This window comes from Xenopus laevis, chromosome 6S, assembly GCF_017654675.1.
Source record: "Xenopus laevis strain J_2021 chromosome 6S, Xenopus_laevis_v10.1, whole genome shotgun sequence".
Classification (NCBI taxonomy): Eukaryota; Metazoa; Chordata; class Amphibia; order Anura; family Pipidae; genus Xenopus; species Xenopus laevis.
Window position 1 is genome coordinate 747,113 of NC_054382.1, and position 23,684 is coordinate 770,796.

The 23,684-nt window shown below is 43.5% G+C and overlaps 2 protein-coding genes across 6 annotated transcripts in view; both read left to right on the forward strand.

Annotated features, from left to right (window-relative positions):
• The window catches only part of LOC108719641 (potassium voltage-gated channel subfamily H member 2), a 56,397-nt gene extending 35,133 nt beyond the window's left edge, over window positions 1–21,264 (forward strand). For 3 of the 5 annotated variants that reach the window (XM_041568111.1, XM_041568113.1, XM_041568112.1), the window contains 11 exons: window positions 5,223–5,648; window positions 10,951–10,983; window positions 13,294–13,696; window positions 15,479–15,678; window positions 15,876–16,128; window positions 16,415–16,608; window positions 17,038–17,137; window positions 17,751–18,011; window positions 18,221–18,407; window positions 19,099–19,288; window positions 20,092–21,264. In XM_041568111.1, the coding sequence (XP_041424045.1) occupies window positions 5,223–5,648; window positions 10,951–10,983; window positions 13,294–13,696; window positions 15,479–15,678; window positions 15,876–16,128; window positions 16,415–16,608; window positions 17,038–17,137; window positions 17,751–18,011; window positions 18,221–18,407; window positions 19,099–19,288; window positions 20,092–20,265 (2,421 nt within the window). In that variant the 3' untranslated portion in view covers window positions 20,266–21,264. The remainder of the gene's footprint in view (window positions 1–5,222; window positions 5,649–10,950; window positions 10,984–13,293; window positions 13,697–15,478; window positions 15,679–15,875; window positions 16,129–16,414; window positions 16,609–17,037; window positions 17,138–17,750; window positions 18,012–18,220; window positions 18,408–19,098; window positions 19,289–20,091) is intronic. The other 2 variants (XM_041568114.1, XM_041568115.1) reach the window with 2 other exon arrangements.
• The window catches only part of LOC121395196 (zinc finger protein OZF-like), a 461,594-nt gene that overhangs the window by 210,997 nt on the left and 226,913 nt on the right, over window positions 1–23,684 (forward strand).

The window sequence follows — 23,684 nt, forward strand, 5'->3', positions numbered from 1 at the left end:
ATTGTCCCAGATTTGGGGTCTATTTCTGGAAAGTGTTGGAGCCCCAGGGGATTCCGATGGGTTTAATTCAGACACAATGTGCTGAGGCAGCAGGAATGAGCTTGTCATTAATTATTTTGCTGTTATTACACAGTCTGTGCTCTACCCATACAAACTGCACCCGGCAAATGAATGGTCCTGTCCGGGTAAATTTCCCTTATTAATAATGTGTGTAACGCTCGCCTGCTCCCCCCGTGATGCTAATGGATTTCTCCTCTGCTTCCTACTGTTTGCTTTGTCAGCCTTGTAGATGCATGGTATGTTATTCCAAACTGTAGGGTTACACACTGAACCCCTTCATTTTAGGATTACATAAAATGTCTTGGTATTCTACATGTGTCACCGTATAGCAGTGCCCTTATGTAGGTACCCACATTCTTCCAGGGGATTATAGTGATAAGGAAGAACTTTGATCTGGAAGCCTTCAGTGTGGTTGGACTCCCTCTGTGTCTCGCATGGGAAGTATCAATCAAAGATTAGTGTCAAGGAGAGAAGAATTACAGAGAAGGAGAATTAATGATGGAAGAGCTAGACACATAGACAAGGGAAGACAATAATGGAAAAATTGAATGATGGCGAGAGACAAGGAGGCAAGGGATAAAGAAGAGAGACACAGAGAGAGAGACAGATGTAGAGATAGCGAGGAATAGAAAGACAAGACACAAGCATGAAACAGAGACTGAGAGACCAATGGGGAGAAGGGAAGACACTGATGGAGAGAGGGGCGAGCAGTAAGATCAGAGAGAGTAAGGGAGACATGAGGAAAGAGGAGATGAGGAGATGGAGCCAGTGAGAGCAGAATAATGCTGAAGAACATGAGATATAGATTATGAAATAATACTTGGATCATATTAGGAGTGACATGGAGAGAGAAGAGAAGATACTGATTGACTGAGGGGTGAGCAGTAAGATCAGAGGGAGTAAGGGAGACACGAGGAAAGAGGAGACACTGAGTGAGGAGATGGAGCCAGTGAGAGCAGAAGAATGCTGAAGAACATGAGACACAGATTATGAAATAATACTAGGATCTTATTAGGACTGACATGGAGAGAGAAGGGCAGACACTGATGAGAAATAAGTGAAGAAAATTCACTACAGGGAGGGAGATGGTAGAAGGAGGAGTCAATTGAGGTACCAGTGGAGAGGAGAGAAGGGTGTCTCCAGAGCATTGGTAGCCCATTACCCATAAAATAAGTAAAACTGGTGAGGGCACTGAAGGCTATTGCTTGCACTAGTGGGCATAAATAGGGAAATGCCATTGGTGTAGTAGATATCCTCAAAGCCATTTAAGTCTGAACATGAAAATATAAAGTGATCTTCCCTAACACAAGGCTCCAACATATCCCTGCAATTGGTCTTTCATGCTCAGTGGGTTTCATCTTCTCAATGTACGATTTGGGATCCCAGCTATTCATCCTCTTTTCACCATACCAGGTTTTTATAAACCATCTTTTAATCTGGAGGTAAACATGTCAACTCATATGTTCTTGCTTAGATGTGTCCCACTACCCCAATCATAACTGTTGCACTAAATTGAGCCCTCTGTGTGATACGTATGAGTTGTGTTCTGTGTGGAACCTGTAGAGGAAGACATGCTCTAGCATGGTGTGGGCACATGAAATCCCTGGTTTTGGGGGTTTATTAGTGGTGTTCACCTCTCTATCTGTGTATTGGGGTCTTGTCTCTGTAGTAATGGAGAGTGGAATGAGTGTTTAGAGGGGACTGGAGATGAGGATACTGTATGTGGAGCTGGGGGGGGTCCTCTGTGGTGAGTCCTTAGTGCTTCATCCTATTTGTACTGTACATTTTGATCAAATTTGGTAATGGGCAAAATCGCCCCCAGGTCTAGACACCTGCTTGCCCACATACCTGCACTGTAAGGAATCAGCACCTCCATTCGTAGTCCTATTGTAACTTCTTCCCTGACACCCTCTCCTTCTCTGCGCTGCTGGTTCCCTGGTGCTGTGCTCCAGTCTTGCTCCTCCTTCTTACCCCTGGGACTCCGGGCACGACTGTATGAGCAGGAGGTGTTGGATCTGTGTGTTTTGCTCTGAGGCACAAACACAACTAATGAGAGACATTTGGCTTCTGACCCTGTGAAGTGTCAGCTCCCGGGAACAACAAGTATGGGCCTTCAGTGTACACTCAAACCGGTAAGAACGTCAGCCTCCACAAATATCAACAGGGACTGTCCCCTTCATCTTAGAGCCTGTCCTGTCTATGCTCTCTCTTGAATGTAGTCCCTTACTAAGTGGCAAATGCTGGAACAAGGAGGGGTAAGAGTTCTGATGAGAACCGGGGAGGTGGGGGGGTCAGGGATTGAATGCAAAACACCTTAATGCTGGACCTGGATTTTGAGGAGAACTATTCTAGTCTATTTCATGTGAATAGAATGGGCCTTCATGTCTGAGGAGTCAGATACATGAAACCCCTTCATATTCACAGGGAAGTCCTTTGTTAAATACTGTAACTGTCACATTCCAATTACTCAACTCTACCTACTGTCACCTTTCATTCACTTTGCTTTTCTACTGCCACATTCTATTTAGTCAAATGTTCTGCCACCTTCTTTTTACTCTGCTCTTCTGTCGCCTTCTAGTTACCCAGGTCTTTTAACTGTCACTGACCATTTACTCAACTCTATTGTCTCCTTTAATTTACTAATTTCTTCCCACTGTCATTTTCCAATTACTCAGCTCTTCTAACTGTCACCTTCTGGTGACTCATTTCATCTGTCACCTTCCATTTACTCAACTCTGTTGTCTCCTACTCACCCTGGTGGTCCAGTGGTGCAGCGGGGACGCCCGTCACGCCAGTCCGTTTGTGGTTTAGCCTGAGAGATCTTTATTGGCTGCATTTGCAGTGGCAGCAAGTACCCCATATTGGCACCACACACACAGAGATGACCTTTGCCCAGACGTTGTTACTGCTGGAACAGTAAGTGGCACATTTGGTGCATGAGCTGAATATTGATTAGGCAGTGAACACACATTGGATAGGAAATTCCACGTATTCCTCAGAGTCACATTGAGAGCCCCTCATCTCATGGGCACCATAGTCTTATATGTGTCTGGTCATAGACTGTTACTTGCGAAATGAGAGATCCATCAATCCTAGCACTGTACCCACATACCCATCTACACAATTACTGATTTGTTCACTCTGTGCCTCCCCAATCCAAATCTTTCTTGTTCAAAATGCAAAACGGATTCCCATGTGCCCATGTATTGGCCAAGCCAAAGAATGATTGACCATATTTCCATAGTGATATGATTGACTGTAGGAAGTATCTGACCAATCTGCCCACAATCTCATTGCTTTCAAAAGCCAGCAGTTTGCCCTATTTCCATTGGTCCATTTCACTCTAGTGGTTGGGGGAGTCCAATACAAATCTAAATCTATATAGAGACATATTATATACATGGCATATGCTGTTTAATTGGCCAACCACAGGAGTGATCTGTCCAGCACCAGTAGCCCCTGTCTTACTTGCCCCCACCTGTACCTCTCTATAGACAAGAAAGTAATTACTGGCCCATTGTCATTGAACAATGACTTACAGCTCAAGCCTGGAGGTGTTGGGTAGATTTAGTCTCCGGCCTCAGTTCTCTTCCCTGGACTAAATGTGTCTCTAGTTTCCTCTGTGCCAGTCTCTGTTTATTGGTTGTCATCATGCCAAGCCCAGGGTCATGTTGCTGATCTGATGAAGTCTATACTCCAGTATTTACATGGGGCAGATGGACTGATATGTAACAGGGTGGGGCTGATTGTGAGAACAACGTGTGTGGAGGGCAGTATAGAATGTGCTTGACTTGGATATGTAGCTATAACATTGCTCTAGTGTTTTCACTGCCCTTGTGGCCAAAAACAAATTTACGTGGAAAAAGGCATTTTTGATCAATAATCACCTGAGGTGCAATGGTACCAGTTCAATGTTCCCTCTGTCATTGCCCTAAGCTCTTCATATTCCTGCAGTTGGACATGTAAATAATAAATAGATTTGGATGTCGGTTTCCCTTTAAGAGTTGGGGAAGCAGAAGTGAGAGCTGCAGAGAGTGGCCTGAGGGGGGGGGTGGGCGGAGGCAGGAGAAACAGTTGGAGAACTAATGAAATCATAAATAAGATCGGAATCGGAGAAATAGCCGGGATGATTCCTTTATGCAGGAGACAGAGATCTGTACTGTATGGCCAATGGGTGTCTGGCTATTAACCCTGTACTCCCCAGATACAGACAAATTACATTGCTCTGTGCACTGAATGGCCAGTAGGGGTGACTCTCATTAGACTGATAGAACCAGCAGACCCCACAGATCACTTTGTTTAGGGGCGCACAGCCATATGTGTGTATCTCCCTGGGATGGGAGGAGGTTTATGAGGGAGGTGGACAGGAGATATTGGATTTGGACAGGAGATATTGGATTTGGGCAGGAGATAGTTGGATTTGGGCAGGAGATACTTGGATTTAAGCAGGAGATATTGGGATTTGGGCAGGAGATACCTGGATTTGGGCAGGAGATAGTGGCATTTGGGCAGGAGATACTTGGATTTTGGCAGGAGATCATGACATTTGGGCAGTTGATATTGGATTTGGGCAGGAGATACTTGGATTTAAGCAGGAGATATTGGGATTTGGGCAGGAGATATTGGATTTGGGCAGTATAAATATGTGCGGTGTTTTCATTTCATCTGGGAGGAGGCTGATCCCATAAGCAACATGACTACACGGTTCAGCCATATCTTCTGCTGAATATCACCGGCCCAACCTCTTCCCTACATACGTGGTACTCTCAGCCAATCAGCTGTCCCCACTCTTCCTCAGAACACAATGTGTTAAACACAGAGAAATCAGCACCCAGTCCTCTGAGACTGGTGTCACTGGCACAGCCTTCACTTCTTAATGGGCCTCTGGGGTGTTAGAGCAGTCAGTGACATTGGTACCATCATTAATCTCCTTTTATATATAAGTTTATCTCTCACATCCCTTGTACCTGTGTATAGTGTTATTGCACTCAGTGTGTGTATGTCCCATCATTATCTCTGTATTGAGCATCAGACAGTTGTACCTGTGTATAGTAAATATTAGTATCTGGTGTGTATGTCCCATCATTATATGTCTGTATATTGAGCGTCAGACAGTTGTACCTGTGTATAGTAACTATCAGTATCTGTTGTGTCTCTGGCAGGTCCTGTCCCTGGGAGCGGATGTGCTGCCGGAATACAAGCTGCAGGCCCCTCGGATACATAAATGGACAATACTCCACTACAGCCCATTTAAAGCCGTGTGGGACTGGCTGATCCTGCTGTTGGTTATCTACACCGCCATCTTTACCCCGTACTCTGCTGCTTTCCTATTGGGCGAGCAGGAGGAGGTGGACAATGAGCAGTGTGGCTACTCGTGCAACCCGCTGAGTGTGGTGGACCTTATAGTGGACATTATGTTTATTATAGACATTCTCATCAACTTCCGAACAACCTACGTCAACATCAATGAAGAAGTAGTGAGCCACCCTGGAAAGATTGCCATCCATTACTTCAAAGGCTGGTTCCTTATAGACATGGTGGCCGCCATTCCCTTTGATCTGCTCATATTTGGTTCAGGCTCAGAGGAGGTAAGTGACCCGTCAGGCTTCCTTGTCTTTATGTCACTGGCTGCTCTTTGTATTGCACCACCTGCTTATTGTAACTACTGTCTCTATGTGGCTCCTGTGTAATGTGGCTCCTCCCATTCTACAGGTACAGTTACAGGTACAGACAGTTACAGGGGAGGGATCAGATATTACAGGTACAGACAGTTACAGGAGGATCAGATATTACAGGTACAGACAGTTACAGGGGAGGGATCAGATATTACAGGTACAGACAGTTACAGGAGGGATCAGATATTACAGGTACAGACAGTTACAGGAGGATCAGATATTACAGGTACAGACAGTTACAGGGGAGGGATCAGATATTACAGGTACAGACAGTTACAGGGGAGGATCAGATATTACAGGTACAGACAGTTACAGGAGGATCAGATATTACAGGTACAGACAGTTACAGGGGAGGGATCAGATATTACAGGTACAGACAGTTACAGGGAGGGATCAGATATTACAGGTACAGACAGTTACAGGAGGATTCAGATATTACAGGTACAGACAGTTACAGGAGGATCAGATATTACAGGTACAGACAGTTACAGGGGAGGGATCAGATATTACAGGTTACAGACAGTTACAGGGGAGGGATCAAGATATTACAGGTACAGACCAGTTACAGGGGAGGGATCAGATATTACAGGTACAGACAGTTACAGGGGAGGGATCAGATATTACAGGTACAGACAGTTACAGGGGAGGATCAGATATTACAGGTACAGACAGTTACAGGGGAGGATCAGATATTACAGGTACAGACAGTTACAGGGGAGGATCAGATATTACAGGTTACAGGATATTACAGGTACAGACAGTTACAGGGAGGGATCAGATATTACAGGACAGTTACAGACAGATATTACAGGTACAGACAGTACAGGAGGATCAGATAACAGGTACAGACAGTTACAGGGGAGGATCAGATATTACAGTTACACACAGGTACAGACAGTTACAGGAGGATCAGATATTACAGGTACAGACAGTTACAGGGAGGGATCAGATATTACAGGTACAGACAGTTACAGGAGGATCAGATATTACAGTATTATCAGATCAGGTACAGACAGTTACAGGAGGATCAGATATTACAGGTACAGGACAGTTACAGGAGATCAGATATTACAGGTACAGACATTACAGGGGAGGATCAGATATTACAGGTACAGACAGTTACAGGGAGGATCAGATATTACAGGTACAGACAGTTACAGGGAGGGATCAGATATTACAGGTACAGACAGTTACAGGAGGATCAGATATTACAGGTACAGACAGTACAGGGAGGATCAGATATTACAGGTACAGACAGTCAGATATACAGGTACAGACAGTTACAGGAGGATCAGATATTACAGTACAGACAGTTACAGGGGAGGGATCAGATATTACAGGTACAGACAGTTACAGGGGAGGGGATCAGATATTACAGGTACAGACAGTTACAGGGGAGGGATCAGATATTACAGGTACAGACAGTTACAGGGAGATCAGATATTACAGGTACAGACAGTTACAGGGAGGGATCAGATATTACAGGTACAGACAGTTACAGGAGGGATCAGATATTACAGGTACAGACAGTTACAGGGAGGATCAGATATTACAGGTACAGACAGTTACAGGGGAGGATCAAGATATTACAGTACAGACAGTTACAGGGGAGGGATCAGATATTACAGGTACAGACAGTTACAGGGAGGGATCAGATATTACAGGTACAGACAGTTACAGGGGAGGGATCAGATATTACAGGTATAGACAGTTACAGGGGAGGATCAGATATTACAGGTACAGACAGTTACAGGGGAGGGATCAGATATTACAGGTACAGACAGTTACAGGGAGGGATCAGATATTACAGGTACAGACAGTTACAGGAGGATCAGATATTACAGTTACAGACAGTTACAGGGGAGGGATCAGATATTTACAGGTACAGACAGTTACAGGGGAGGGATCAGATATTACAGGTACAGACAGTTACAGGGGAGGGATCAGATATTACAGGTACAGACAGTTACAGGGGAGGGATCAGATATTACAGGTACAGACAGTTACAGGAGGATCAGATATTACAGGTACAGACAGTTACAGGGGAGGGATCAGATATTACAGGTACAGACAGTTACAGGGGAGGATCAGATATTACAGGTACAGGCAGTTACAGGTGAGGATCAGATATTACAGGTACAGACAGTTACAGGAGGATCAGATATTACAGGTACAGACAGTTACAGGGGAGGGATCAGATATTACAGGTACAGACAGTTACAGGGGAGGGATCAGATATTACAGGTACAGACAGTTACAGGGGAGGATCAGATATTACAGGTACAGACAGTTACAGGGGAGGGATCAGATATTACAGGTACAGACAGTTACAGGAAGGGATCAGATATTACAGGTACAGACAGTTACAGGAGGATCAGATATTACAGGTACAGACAGTTACAGGGATGGGATCAGATATTACAGGTACAGACAGTTACAGGGGAGGGATCAGATATTACAGGTACAGACAGTTACAGGGGAGGGATCAGATATTACAGGTACAGACAGTTATGGGGAATAAACATGGAGACATATCAGTGAAGTCTGTTTATCTGAGGAAAGATAAGTGGATATTCTGGAATATTCTCATCTGAATCTAATATGATTTTGGACTAATCCCAGTACAGTACTTAGAGGGAGCTGCCTTGCATGTTGTTATATCGGTCCAGCTGTCTGATATATATGGAATAAACATCCTTTATCTGGTTTTGTCTTTCATCCATTTATATTTTTCATTCTGTTGGATTAAGATTAAGAATATCTCAAGTTTAATCACTGTCATGCAGATGTGCTGGAGCATCTTGGAATTAGGTTGGTGCCTGGCACAGTCATGAGTTTTGGAATTGGAGATGTTTGTTGATCTGCTCAATTCATAACACTTGAAATAAACACTTAAACGACTGCCAACACATGTGCCGTCAGTGGGTTTGGTTGGATCACCCCCTGGTGGTAACAATGTGTAACTGCTCAGATGGTAAGTCAGGTATGTGGGGCCCCAGGCATTGCAGGAAGGTAATGGGAGCAATTTAAGGAGGTGTTAAAAGGTAAAGGTTTGCAAAAGATCTCCTGGACCATTGTAGGGTGTTCTTTTCAGTGCTGCATAAATACAGATATAACACGTTTTACACCCCTTCCCCATGGAAAATGGTAACTGCATTAATCAAATCTACTCCAACTGTAGCTGTGTTTGCTCACAAAAATACCTGAGCTTGGTGGATATGAAGTGTGGGTAGGGTTGCCACCTTACCAGTATTTTACCGGCCTGGTCAGTAAAAAGATGGTGGATCCCAATGTTGTTAATAGGGAAAAAAGATAAATATAAAGGAAGGCTGGTATTTTTTTCCAGAAAAGGTGGCAACCCTAATTGTGGGCATGGCGTGTACCTTACAATAGATTTTGCATTCAGCTGTGTCTTTGGATTCCTGTAGAGATCTTGGTTTTGTAGGCTCTGTTTCTAAGCACTTCATACAATGAAACACAAATCATTATAGGCAGTTGGGCCAGGCAATATGATTAGGATTATATGTCTCTGAATCCACAAAGCCTGTTGTAAATAATGTTATTATGTACATAAACAGCCATTGTCCTCCATAGTCAGAAAGTTAGGCTCAGAAAACCTCTTAGACATGGCCTTCAGATCTCCTGGACCGTTGTAGGATGTTCTTTTCAGTGCAGATAGAACAAGTTTTACACCCTTTCCTATGGAAAATGGAAACTGCATTAATAAAATCTACTCTATCTTTAGTTGTGTTTGCTCACATAAATACCTGAGCTTGTGGGAAATTGTGAGCATGGCAGGACATATTTGAGGCTTGGAGTGTACCTTACAATAGGTCTTGAATTCAGCTGTGTTTTTGGATTAAAGTAGAGATCTTGTTTTGTAGGATACAATGGTTCCCCTCTTCTCTACCTGTGAGGCTTACACCCCCAAAAATCCGTGTCGGCTTTGCCCAATCCATCAGACATCATAGTGGACGTAGACTCTACTGTCCATCTGGCCAATTACAAGCTGATCAGTGTTGTTGGATACATTGTCTGATTGTATCTGGTTGGTGTCTTCCTTGTGCTGTCTGAGCATTGCTAAATATTGGTGTCCTGCTTTGGCCAGAATTGCATGTCTGGGCTGGTGTGACCATGTAGTGATTGGCTTTTCACTTCACCTGCTGCTTCACGCTGCCATGTACTAGGGTGCTTGTGGAGGTGGGCTACACATTCTCTAGAACAATAGCCAAAGAGTTGTCACCTGCTCTTACTCATACATTCCAATGCTAGTTGGCTGAAGTACAGCGAGCCCTGTGTGTGCCCAAAAACCAGCCTCTATTAAGGCTACAACAAGAGTAGTCCTTCTCCTTGACAACCCAACTCCTACAGTGCCCTATCACCATGTGATGTATTGTGTGTAGCTAAGCTGTGCCACACACCACCAACACACCAGTAAACAAACTTATTGATAGTTAATGCAAACGTATTGATATAGTTAATGGGATGGAAGAGAGGGGGGAAGGACACGCACATCTTTACTGACCAGAGACCTGATCTGCTGAGGTTCCAGGGGGGTCTGTTGGGTCCATAACATAATTATAGGCAACCTTGCTCAGAGGCAAAAAGGCACATTTCCCACAGGAGGATAGATAGGGAGTTTGTGCCATACACATATGTATATGTAAATTACCTAACTGTAACAAAAGTTCAAGGGTAAATTAGACTCTGTTTCTAAGTACTTCATACAATGAAACCATTAGAAGACCATTAGGCAAAGAGTACAGTTTTAGTTTTGCCAGGCAATATGATTAGCATAATATATCTCTGAACCCACAAATGCCTTGCCTCTTGAAGCCTCTCATTGTAAGTAATGTTTTTATGCACATCATATTATGCAACAGCCAAAAAATCTCTCAGATATGGCCTTCAGAACCCCTTATCGTGGGAAGTTTCATGTGCATATAGTGATGAAATGGAAGTCAAAGTAATTCAAATCCCATTTGAATCACTGGATTAGATATGGGGCCCCAAAAGAGAAGATAAAGTTTTAGAAAGGCTTAGACTGGAGTTGAGATAAGATATGAACATACAACACCAAGTCTGGCTTCAGGCAACCTACCATTGAACTAACCCCCATTCAGGTGGGTGACGGAGAGATAGTTAGTTGGGAGATGTTGTGCTTGTGAATGTAACCTGCTGAGGCTCTCGGTGAATAAAATTCTTCTCTTTTAAGATGAAGAGATCTGACGAAGGAGCAAACAAAGAGGTAAAGTATCAGAAGCTGGTTTGATTGATGGGGCAAGGGGTAGAGGGGCTGAGTTTAGAGAGGAAGGACTTGTATTTCTTCCCAAACGCATCAGACACAATAAGATACTCTCTAACTCTACCCTCTTCCATGTAGTAAATCTATTCTCCACAGTGATAGACCAAGGAGTGATTAATGTAATGTAGTGTGGACATGATCATCATTGAGGTCTCCATAATGGAGCAGGTACAATTAGTTGTTACTGTTCTAGAGCAGCAGCACATTAACAAGATAATCATTAATCCTTAGAGCAACAAGGTGACTACAGCTGCGAGTTAACCAGCAATGTTCTATAGTAATGCATATAGCACAGCGATAGGATAACCTTCAATGTTCTAGAGCAAGGAGGGTTTGTGTAACGCAACAATAAAAGAACCATGAATGTTCTTGAGAAATTGATATTACACAGAAATTTATATTACTCCAGGAAAAAAAATGGGTTTTCTGTACCACAAGGCAACTATTAGTGTTTTACAGAATGAATACTTACAGACAGTAGTATAATAACCATCAATGTTCTAAGCAGGGCTGTCAAATTAAGACCTATGGGCAGGATGTGGCCCACAAATGGATTTTTATGACCCCAGTCTGCTCAGGAACATCATAAACAAGGAATGAATTATCTCAATGTTAAAAGCTGAACACTGTTCTAGAGCAATAATAAGATAACCACCAATAACTAGGAGTCTTCTAGAGCAGGACAGGGTTCTTGTATGACCGTGTGCATGGATTCAACATTGATGGATTCATATGAAAATAGTCATCAGTGTTGTGGAGCAAGGTTGGTTTGTAGTGGGTATGTAGCACAGTGTAGAGATAACTAGCAATGTGCCAGTGCATGGAAGGATTGTGCACTGTAATAGAGAACTAAATTATAAGAAGGGGGTTTCTAGAGAATAACTTAAAGATAATCCAGCAATAAACTAGAGAAGAATGACCACTGGGGATGACATTGTAAACCTTGATGAAATAGAGCATGGCTGCAACCCAAGATCTCTAGGTACTAGAGCTTCAAAACTGGCACAATTAGAATTATCCTCTTAGAGAGATTTCATGAAATTCAGAGCTTCCCGACAAGGTATTTCATACTTGACCAGTGATGTCTCCTACACAGAACTATTCACCCCACCCAGTCTCCCAGCCACAGGGGGGTCAGGTTACTGATTTTGGTAAAGAAGTACATAAGTACTCACCTATACTCAGTCAGTCAGTTCTGAATGGTTGAATGGAAATTAGAATAATGATAATATTGGTTTGCTATGGACCATATCAGTTAGAAAGTCAATGTGCGTCGGTATATTTACCCTTCCTTATATCATTCAGGTATCAGGAAGCCTTGCCTCCATCCAGGGCAATGTAGTCAATAATTCAGTAAATAGGTAATGATACCACTAGGTGCAGTGATTCTGCTGCAAGGTGTCTTTAATAGCAAAACGACATGTTTCGAGCTTAACAGCTCTTTATCGATCACACTTGAGCTGTTTAGAGCTGTTAAGCTCGAAACATGTCGTTTTGCTAATAAAGACACCTTGCAGCAGAATCACTGCGCCTAGTGGTATGATTACCCATCTATTGAATCCATGTCAGTTATTCTTTGTGTTATAGAAAATATATAGTCCTCGCTGGAGCCTGAAGGCCTTACAAATTGACAATATTTTTAATACCTGTATCAACCTTTGTAAAATTGGAGCAAGACCTTTATAATGCACCGGGCATACAGTTTTTTTTATTTTTGACCTTTAAATGATGTCAACTTATCTGGCCACAAAGATGGCAGTTTTTGAGATATTCAGCATATCAGCTATACCCATCATCATTTCAGTATAAGTTAATATTCACTTGCTTCTGTTTGATTAATATGAAAGTTGGACTCTCTGGTGAAACTAATCTTCTGCTTTCTTATTTATCGGGGCTGATATTTTGAAATGCTCAGTGGCGGAGGCCACATATAAACCAATAATCTTGTGTGTGGTGCCAGTTTATGGGCACATATCTCACCAGTGCCAGTGTATATTTATAGAAGGAAATGGGATTGAATATTTTTGATTGAGTTACTGATGCTGGTAGGACAAAATGAGTAGGACCCACTGGTAAGATGGCGAGTCATAAAAATATTTGTTGCATGTAGGAATTAAAGGAATACCTGATGTTATACTTCACTCTTATTCCTTTAAACTGTAACTTCCTTCTTCTTTACTGTTCATTTCCTCCACCATCTCTCTTATCTGCTGCTCTTATTGCTTTCCTCTTGATTTGTTTTTTTACTCACAGACCACTACTCTGATTGGTCTCTTGAAAACGGCCCGCCTCCTGCGCTTGGTACGAGTGGCCCGCAAGCTGGACCGTTACTCTGAGTATGGTGCAGCCGTTCTCTTTCTTCTCATGTGCACGTTTGCTCTCATCGCTCACTGGTTGGCTTGCATCTGGTACGCCATTGGCAACATGGAGCACTATGACCTGGAGTATCGTCCTATTGGTTGGCTGTACTCCTTGGGAATCCAGGTCATGAAGCCCTACAACAGCACCAATGCAAAATCTGGCCCTTCCATCAATGACAAGTATGTGACTGCTCTCTACTTCACCTTCAGCAGCCTGACCAGTGTGGGGTTTGGAAATGTGTCCCCCAACACCAACTCTGAGAAGATCTTCTCCATATGTGTCATGCTCATTGGATGTGAGTACCCTGGGGGTTATTACTTTTATCTGCCCAGACAGCATTGATTGGCTATGTCCTATGTCCATCTGCACCAAGCTGTCTATTAAATGTCTCCATGTAGGGACTGCATGTTGTACCCTGTTTAAAATGAATGAGTGAACTCTAGGCAGGGGTAGATAACTGAGTTTCTGTTTCATTACACATCACATAGAAACTATCTGTGGCTTCCAAGTCAGCTTCCCAGGAATTGGAAGGTATATTCCCAACAGTGCTGCCTCTTGCTATGATGGTACGCTGGTAGGGTAGGAACTCCACATGTGCTGCTTCTTCTTTCCAAAGGGTTAGCTTGGGGAAAAGTGTATTAGCAAACACACTTGTGGTCACATGGAAGTAGGTCAGTGAACAGAAAGTACAACAGCAGTGTCAAGTAGAAAGTATTGGTGTTCCTATAGGTCATGGGTTCCTCATATATCCTACTGCCTCAATAAATAAACAGTCAGTGCATGAAAAACTACATCTCAGCCCTATTCCTGGCAGATCCAAGTAATTAAGTAGCCCCATCACTGGCTAACCTCCACCACATAGCTTCCATCTCCTGATCAGTTGAATGGTATCTTCACTCTCCAACATTCTGCTCATCAGAACCAAAATTACACTTCCATTCTGTCAGAGGGAATGTCCATACTCCTATGTACTGCAGCATTCTCCGGCCTGACATTGATACACTGAAACTTGCTTTCTATGGGGGTGCTCTGCACCCTTATTGCTCTTTCACTTGTCCACCTACAGACCCCAAACCACCTTATCTCTTTTTATTTCTACAGCCCTTGCTTTGCTCTCAGTTTAGGGGAAGTGATTTAGACAAAATGCTACTACCAACCTCCCATGCAGACAGTGATATTTTATACTCCTGCCCTGTTAGAGGGGATTTAGACCTTGATTTCTGCAGTTGGGACCTTGTGATTTGTCTCATGTGTTAATTTACCGCTAGAGGTAAAGGTTTTGTTTATTGTCAATTCACCAATGACAGACTCAATGTTCCTACACAAAGAGGTCAAACTAACTGTATCTGCTCAGCATAGTTATGCATCTTATCTGGGATGGGGCAAGGAAGGAAATATCAGGAGAGAAGAAGCTAAGAAGAGATCATGGCAAAATAAACAGAAGAATATGATTAATGAGATTAATATACTGAGGAAGTAATAGAAAACTTGGGGGTTTAACAATAATGAGCAATGCTCTTCCCTATTACTGTGTCACACCCAAAGCACTAACTAGTTTTAATCTGTACTCTAACTATGATCTATTCTCTAACCCAATCAAACCCAATGCTCTTTCCATGATTTACTACACTCTTCCCACTTACCCAATCACACCCAAAACTCTAACTTTAATCTGCTACATTCTTACTCAATCACACCCAATGTTCTATCCATGATTTGAAACAATCTTTATTCATACCCACTCATACCCAATATTCTAACCATAATCCACTCTTACCCAATAACTCCCATCCTCTTGCTATGATCTACTACACTCTTCCCTCTTACCCAATCACACCCAATGCTCTATCCATTACTTGCACTCTGCCCTCTGATACAGTAATAGCATTTGGTCTAACCATGATCTGACAAACTGTTTACTCTTACCCAATCATATAATTGATCTCCTACTCCCTTCACTCTTACTCAATCGCATAATTGATCTTCTACTGTCTTCACTCTAACCCAATCACATAATTGATCTACTACTCTCTTCGCTCTAACCCAATCAGATCCTCTTCTTTACCCTTCTGTACAGCACTCATGTATGCCAGTATTTTCGGGAATGTGTCTGCAATCATCCAGCGTTTGTACTCTGGAACAGCACGATACCACACTCAGATGTTGCGTGTTCGAGAATTCATCCGTTTCCATCAGATTCCGAACCCTCTCCGCCAGCGCCTGGAGGAATATTTCCAGCACGCCTGGTCATATACCAATGGCATCGATATGAATGCAGTGAGCTGAGATTGTTTTGTTCTTCTTTTTACTTTATTGTTATTCCTTTTAGTAAACATACTGTATTCCTCCATTCTCTGCATATTTGTATAGTCCCACATTTATTTTTCTGTTCTACACACTTCTCTCTTTTCCTTCTTTTTCTGTTATTTCCCACTGTCTCGCCATCCCTTAATAGACCTCCTTTCTTTTTTCAGGTGTTGAAGGGGTTCCCTGAGTGCCTCCAGGCTGATATCTGTCTGCATCTCAACCGTAGCCTTCTGCAGAACTGCAAGCCGTTCAAGGGAGCCACCAAAGGTTGTCTTCGGGCTCTGGCCATGAAATTCAAGACCACCCATGCTCCTCCTGGTGATACACTGGTGCATGCTGGGGATGTGCTCACTGCTCTCTACTTTCTGTCCCGTGGATCAATAGAAATCTTGCGTGGGGATGTAGTGGTGGCCATACTAGGTAATATCATATTAATTTGCCTTCTAGCTCATTAAGTTCTATGAATTATTTTACATTCCCTTCCTTTATATCTCTCTTTCATTTCTCCTATTTGTCTTTTCCCCATAACGATCAGTAGACCACCCTTATATCTCTCATTATTTTGTCTCTTTCACCCAGTGCAAGTCTCAAGCCAATCTTTGTTATAAAATATGAAGTCCCCATAGGAATTGTCTCGCTTCTCAAACTTTTTACAACTGTAGCCTCTTTTATCTAATGCCACTCTATTTTCTGTGTTTTATTGCAGGTAAAAATGATATTTTTGGAGAACCTATAAATCTCTATGCCCGGCCTGGAAAATCTAATGCAGATGTTCGAGCCTTGACCTACTGTGACCTCCACAAGATTCATCGAGAAGACTTGCTGGAAGTGCTAGACATGTATCCTGAATTCTCTGACTACTTCTGGTCCATCCTGGAGATCACATTTAATCTGCGAGATGTGAGTGGGTTTTGGTGCCCAAGACAGTCTGTAGCTAAAGGACCCTCAAGGAGTTTAAGAGGAATTTAGTTAAGTGTAGTACTCAACTGTAGAGACACCTACACTTCTGTATCTCTTGGGTGCTTCTTTCCAAGCTTTTACCAACTGGCTATAGTTTATGTGTTTATGTGTGTGTGCTTGTTGTTTGAATTGTGTGGGAAACGTCAGAAATGTTCTCAGTAAGACACAATTATATATCTATGAAGGAGACTAGAAGATAGCAATATAGGAATCCAGCAGGAGACCAGCAGATGAAGCCATATAGATAGTTCAGTATCTAGCAAGTAGGAAGCCAGTGTTTGAGACCAGTGAGTAGTAGACCAAACAATAGACCACAGGCCTGTTCATGAAGATCATGAAGATATTATATTCATTCATTATATCTTTTAGACCAACATGATTCCCGGATCGCCAAGCAGTGATGATTCCGACAGTGGGTTCAACCGACTGAGGCGGCGCAAGCTTTCCTTCCGCAGGAGAACAAATAAAGGTAGGGCTTGTAGGACTGCAATACAGCACCCAGTCCCAATGCAATTCTATGGTTAATACTGTGGTGAGATTCAATTTGAGGTGAAAAACATTTTCTCCAAATTCAGTTCCAGTTTTATCCCACTTCAAAACCTCAATAGAATTTTCATGAGATAAACAGTGAGATAAGTTTTTCTCATTGAATTGCTTCTGGTTCTATGGAAAATTCTGGAGCTGAATTAGAAGACTAGCTTTTTTCATCAAATTGAATGTGACCCAGTGTATGAATAGATAAATTGCATTAAGAATGTTATAAAGGACCAATTCCAGTTTAACACTAGGTTAAGGATGTGGCACGGTGTAAGCAAGAAAAGGGTAACAGATCCGTGATATTTCAGTTGAGCAGCGCCACCTTGTATGTTGAATAATTAATAGAGATTACAGAGGTCGATGAGACTCTCAGATCTGGCAACGTGTCCTGTGCAGTTCATCTTAAAAACCGGAGGATATTTCCAGGAACAGAGATTGAACAAGAGACGTTTCCATAAAACTGGGGCCATGTTGAAGCTGTGCAGCTTAATCCAGTAAGGCCCAAAGGTACAGAACCTGTTCATTGTCAGCCATCTACCTCCTAGATGCTGAAAATGTCGGGAAGGTGAAGAGGGGCCAGAGGATGGGAAACACCCCAACATGTGAGAGCAAGGACTTGGACAAGCAACTCAGCACTGGCCCATCCAGTTGCTCTTCCAGTGATGATGAGAAACCTCCTCCTTCCTCTAACACAGTTGAATTGTCACCAACACGAGGGAAATTGACCAACAGTAACTTCTCTGCCCCCTGTGGGTCGGAGGCTGAAGGGGAAAACGGCACAGCAGACGTGTGTAACCACTTGTCAGGTATGACCATGGGATTAAATAAGAGGGGCGGCTACATATTCATTTGCATATTCAGAAGAATGTATTTTCATGGGAAAGAAGGAGCATTTTGTGTGCCAGATGCATTGCCTATATTTCCTCCTCTCGGTTCTCATACCAGTTGGGACTTGGGTGACAGAATATTGAAGACAAAACTCACATGTGAATTTTTCTATCCATATCTTTTCCAGGAGCTTTTTCTGGGGTATCAAATATGTTTAGCTTTTGGGGTGACAGAGCAGGAGGTGAGTACCAGGAGGTGCCAAGATGCACCATCCCAGCCCATACAGCTGTGAGTGGCACTGCACCTTCCATGAGCCGATGGCACAAATGTGATCTTGGGAACAGGCTGGATCTTCTGCAGAAACAACTCAACAGGTCCATACTCTTAATTTGCTGTTTATTTATTGCTCTCCTCTGTGCTCAGTCCTTTCTCTGTATCTACTCCAACCTGCATATCCTCACATTGCTCTCCTCTGTGCCCAGTCCTTGCCTTGTATCATCCATGTATCTGTATCTGGGACATTAAAGGGATACTGTCATGGGAAAAATGTTTTTTTCAAAATGCATCTGCACTGAAATCAAAAGAGCAAACTGATTTTTTTATATTTAATTTTGAAATCTGACATGGGGCTAAACATATTGACAGAATCCCTTTAAGCTTATAAGGCAGTGTTGTGTGTGTGTGTGTGAGTGTGTGTGTGTGTGTGTCTTTTAGTCTGTCTCACCCTAAACAGGTTGGTTTCTCTGCTTCCCCATCTCCTGTAATAATCCTCACTCTTCCCCAGCTGCACCTCACTCACTCACTCACTCACTCACTCAGCCTTCTCTGTACAATAGACTCAACTCTTACTCCATCCAACTCACTCCTCAGTATTTTAGTGCTGAGTCTTCCTTAATCTCCCACTAAATTGTGTTTCTTTCCCTTTATGCTGATGCCTCATTTCCAGGTTTTGTCTCTAACTGATCAGTTTATCTCTGAGTCTCCTCTGTCTGTACTGCCTGAGACTCTTCCTCTCTGTGTCTGTGACTGCTCTCTGCTTGTCTCTGTCTGTCTCATGTCTCGCAGGTTAGAGAGTCGGATGGTGACAGACATTAATAGTATCATGCAGCTGCTACAGAAACAAGCGGCCCTGGTGCCTCCGTCATACAGCACTGTATCGTCTCCCCCACAGATGACAGGTCACCCCTCAGGGGGGGAACACATTGTACAGCCCAACCTTGTGCAACTGTCTCACACACTGGCATCATTTTCTCAGGTACAGACACAATGGCCCAGCTCTGCTCCTTCTACACTTGTTGTCTCTTCCCTTATAACTATCTTGTCCCCTGCACCCTATATATCTTGCAACTATACATCCTGCACCTACCCTCTACCCCTGCACCTTATATATCCTGCACCTACGCTCTACCCCTGCACCTACTCTCTACCCCTGCACCCTATACATCCTGCACCTACGCTCTACCCCGGCACCCTATACATTCTGTATCTACCCTCTACACTCTGCACTATATATCTTCTACCTACCGTCTACCCTCTACCCCTGCACCTTATACATCCTGCACCTACCCTCTACCCCGGCACCTTATATATCCTGCACCTACCCTCTACCCCGGCACCCTATACATTCTGCATCTACCCTCTGCACTATATATCTTCTACCTACCGTCTACCCTCTACCCCTGCACCCTATATATCCTGTATCTACCCTGGGCATTTTCACCCTGTACCCTGAACTGTAGCCACACTGTACTCTGCACCCTATATATTCTGATCAAATACACCTGCACCATGTATATCCCCTACTCACCTTGTACCCCTGCACTTATTTGTCCTGCACCCCCATGTTACCCTTGTGTTCTTTATATACTGTATTCACTTTATAGCCCTGCACTCTGTATATTCGGATAACCCTGCCTTATGAGTGCACACATATATGCTTCATTCCCTGTGTATAGCCCTTACCCTGCCAGACCCTCACCCTAAGCCCCCATAATACCTATATATATGTAGAAGTCCCCTGTAGCTGTTAATACTCTAATGCCCCTCCCCCCCACACAGGTTTATGAATACCAGGAAGTGGAGGGTCAGCGGTTGAGTGAAGTGCCCCTGGTACCCCAACCTGTGACTACTGATCCCAGGGACAGGCCCCGGCGCCTCTCTCTTCCCAGGCAGCTGGACGACCCCTTGGACTTGAGGACCCCACAAAGGCATTCATCTGACCCGGGCAGTTAGGGATGGAGGGGCCTTTGTCAGACTCATGTTAAACGCCACATTCTGGTGAAAGGTCACACAGAGATCTTGCCGGAATGTTCTGTAGCAGATTCCCAACATGGAGACAACCTGCGGGGATCATAGAATTCCCTCATTCAGATGGAGGGGCAAATAAAGGCATTTGTCTAATTGTTCCAGCCAAGGAAAGACTCTGCTGTATGGGGCATGCATGGCTCTTAGCTGCACCCCTAAATAATAGTGAACCCACTTGCTGCTTCTCATGTTGCTGTATCAGATGCGCTGCTGTGTGGGAATCAGAACCACGTGACTGTAGCACACGCTCCAGAGGGAACAAACAGGTCAACTGTAGAACCTGAGATGGGCTGAGAATGAGGAGCTTGTCCTGGGAAGAGCAGAACAAGGAAGAGAAGTCCATGTACTATAAATATGTGACTATACCGACCCCCATATATCACTGCCCCCATTATTACTCTCTCTCTCTAGCAAACTGCGTGTCATGGGGAGGAATGAACATTGTGTGCAGAGCTCTTGGGAAGCCGCATGGCAGAATCCCACCATCATTTGGTTTGTAAGGAATATTACAATAACGATTCTTCCATCTCTTTTATGCTTCAATACATGTCCAAGAACTCTTCAACCAACCCTCCAATATAAACTCCACTCTATGGCCCTCAATGTTCTTCATTGTCTCTTCCTGTCTCTTTGTCACTCCTCCCCACTTCTAGTGCCACATTCCCACGCACATTATAACACACATACTCACACACATTCACACACATTCACACACATTCCCACACATTCCCACACACATTCCCACACACACATTCACACACACACATTCCCATACACACTCCAATAGTCACAAATCTAGTGTCTGTGCATCACTGTGTCTTCCCTGCTGAAAGGTCCATTAATGATAATGGTGTAAAGAACTGTCACATGATCACAGCAGTGTGCCCCCTCTTATTGTGCCCCCAATGTCTGTATGTATCGGCACTGTACCCCCCTATAACCTCCTGCATTCTCCCAAATCTTCTTATCTCTTGACCCCCAGTTACATTGGCTCATGCTTTTTGCCTTAAATACACAATGTGTAGCTACTTGTCTGCCCCTCTATTCACATTCCCAACCAGACTGGGGCCTCTGTTTTATATCAGTCACCCATTGTCACTTTATTTTCTGCCCCAAACTGATTAGAAGTTGCACCCGCACAACTGGCCTCTTAGTTACGTACGGTACCTGGGGTATAGGAGGACGGCCCCTCCACGGTTCTTTGATCCAAAGCAGCTACATTGTCGGTAAATTTGTAATACCGGCCCCGGCCTTGGCAGGTGTTTTACCGGCGGGTGGCAACCCTAACCCCACCAGGACACAATTACTTCTACACAAACAGTTACTGGGTGTGTAAGAGTCATCATTTATCTGGTTTGTTCAGGGCTACCATTAGAAATCACGGGGCCCCATACAACAAAATTTTCGGGGCTCCCTGGACCCTGCCAACCCGCCCCAGATCCTGCACATTCTACATCACAGGTAAAAGCCACACAGACATCAGCGCTAAAAAAGGTAACCCCCCCCCCACACACAAGTTATAAAAATCTATTGGGGATCAGGGCCCCCTTATAAGTTAAAAAATAGCATTGGCGCCAGGGCCCCCTCATAAACGTTTTTTTAGAAAAGCATTTGTGCCAGGGCACCCCTTAAAAGTTTAAAAAAAAAATTGGGGCCCCAAGGAATATTTTTTAAAAAAAACATTGGCGTCAGGGTCCCCCTTACAAGTTAAAAAAAATTGGGGCCCGAGGAATATTTTTTTTAAAAAAACATTGGTGCCAGAGGCCTATAGAGTATTAAAATAATACATTGGTGGCTGGGGGTTTAAAAAAAATAAAAAAACACAAATTGGTGTTGAGTAGAATTGAACTCGTGGCTTCAGGACTTCAACTTCGCCTCCTTTCGTGACTTTGGGTCTTTCTGCCACTTCAGGACTTCAATTTAGGCACTTCCGCATTTCGGCTGTTCGGGACTTCGGAAGGAGGCGGCACGACTGCGGGGAGGTCAAGGGGGGCCCGACTCTTTTGAAAAGTTCAGTACTGCCAGGCCCCCCTTCAGGCCCGGGACACTTGTACCCCCTGTGCCCCCCTGATGGCGGCCCTGGGTTTGTTACTGTGACTGTGTAACTATGTTTCCCTGCACTGCTGTGTCTGACTGCCGACTCAAGCGCCTGAATAATTCTCATTGCAGGGTACATTTACTAAAGTGTGGCTTTTCTCTTCACTTCACCAAAGTTCCACTCACTTTCACAGGTTTATATTCATGACCCATCTCCATATTTACTACAAATCGTAAGTTTCCTTTTTCAATGGAAATATGGTGAATTTTCTCCTGACGTAAATTGTCCGCAACAATTCACCTGTATATTTCCCCATACAATTGTAGTGGGGAAAATTCTCTAGAGATTTTTGGTTAGAGAATTTTTGCCATGGAGAAAATGATACTGTCTGCTCTATCTGTTTATCATGTTTATCATGTTAACCAGCCTGAGAAACTGGCCAAGTACACTTTGGTGAAAAGGATAACTTTCGCACTTTGATAAATTACAGGATTTTAGGGGAAACGGCGTGAAAGTTCTTTATCAATGAGGTTTTTCACTTGCCTTTAATTTGCTGAGAATTGCCCTTTTGCCAAATTTTTCGCAAAAAAAACCAAAACACAAATTGCATTTTAGTAAATGTGCCCGTGTATTTTAAGGTTTGTGTCACTGCTTTGTGCAGCCTCGGGCTCTTTATCCTCCCTTGGTTCTTTGCCAAATGCCCCCTTCCAGAACCATTTCCCATACAGCATTGTGGTGCCCTTTAAATCCCATTGCTACAGGAAGGGGTCGATGGTGTTTCCATGATGAATTACTGCCCAATTACCTTACTGCACCACATAATACTGTACAAAGGCGCACCATGTATTGTCTCTCTAAAGTCAGCAAACGTCTCAGTGTTGTGGAACCCCAAATGAGTGGGTTTTACTTGGCCTTGGAGCTCCCAGGCCTCTCACAGCCCAAAGAACTGCCCCAGCACAGGAGACTCCCACCAACACCAAAGTGCGGTTCTTCCAAGCCATCCAGAGGCCGTTCTTCCTCTAGAACTCGAACTACTGCCACCCTGGGGGCAAGTGCAGGGGCAGATAGTGTATAAATACTGCGCTGCTCTCCGTTCCTACTGTATGTCGGACATATAATTCTATGCACAACCTCAGCATGTGTCTGAATGCAGAATGTAGACTTTTGTAGGAATAACATGTAAAGTATTTAAATGAATGATAATAAACCAAATATTCGAATATATTGTTACAAAGTATCTTATTTGCACCTGTTGGCTGTTCTGGGATCTCTGCTAAAAGCCAATTAAGTTTGTTAACTTAGTTTCTTT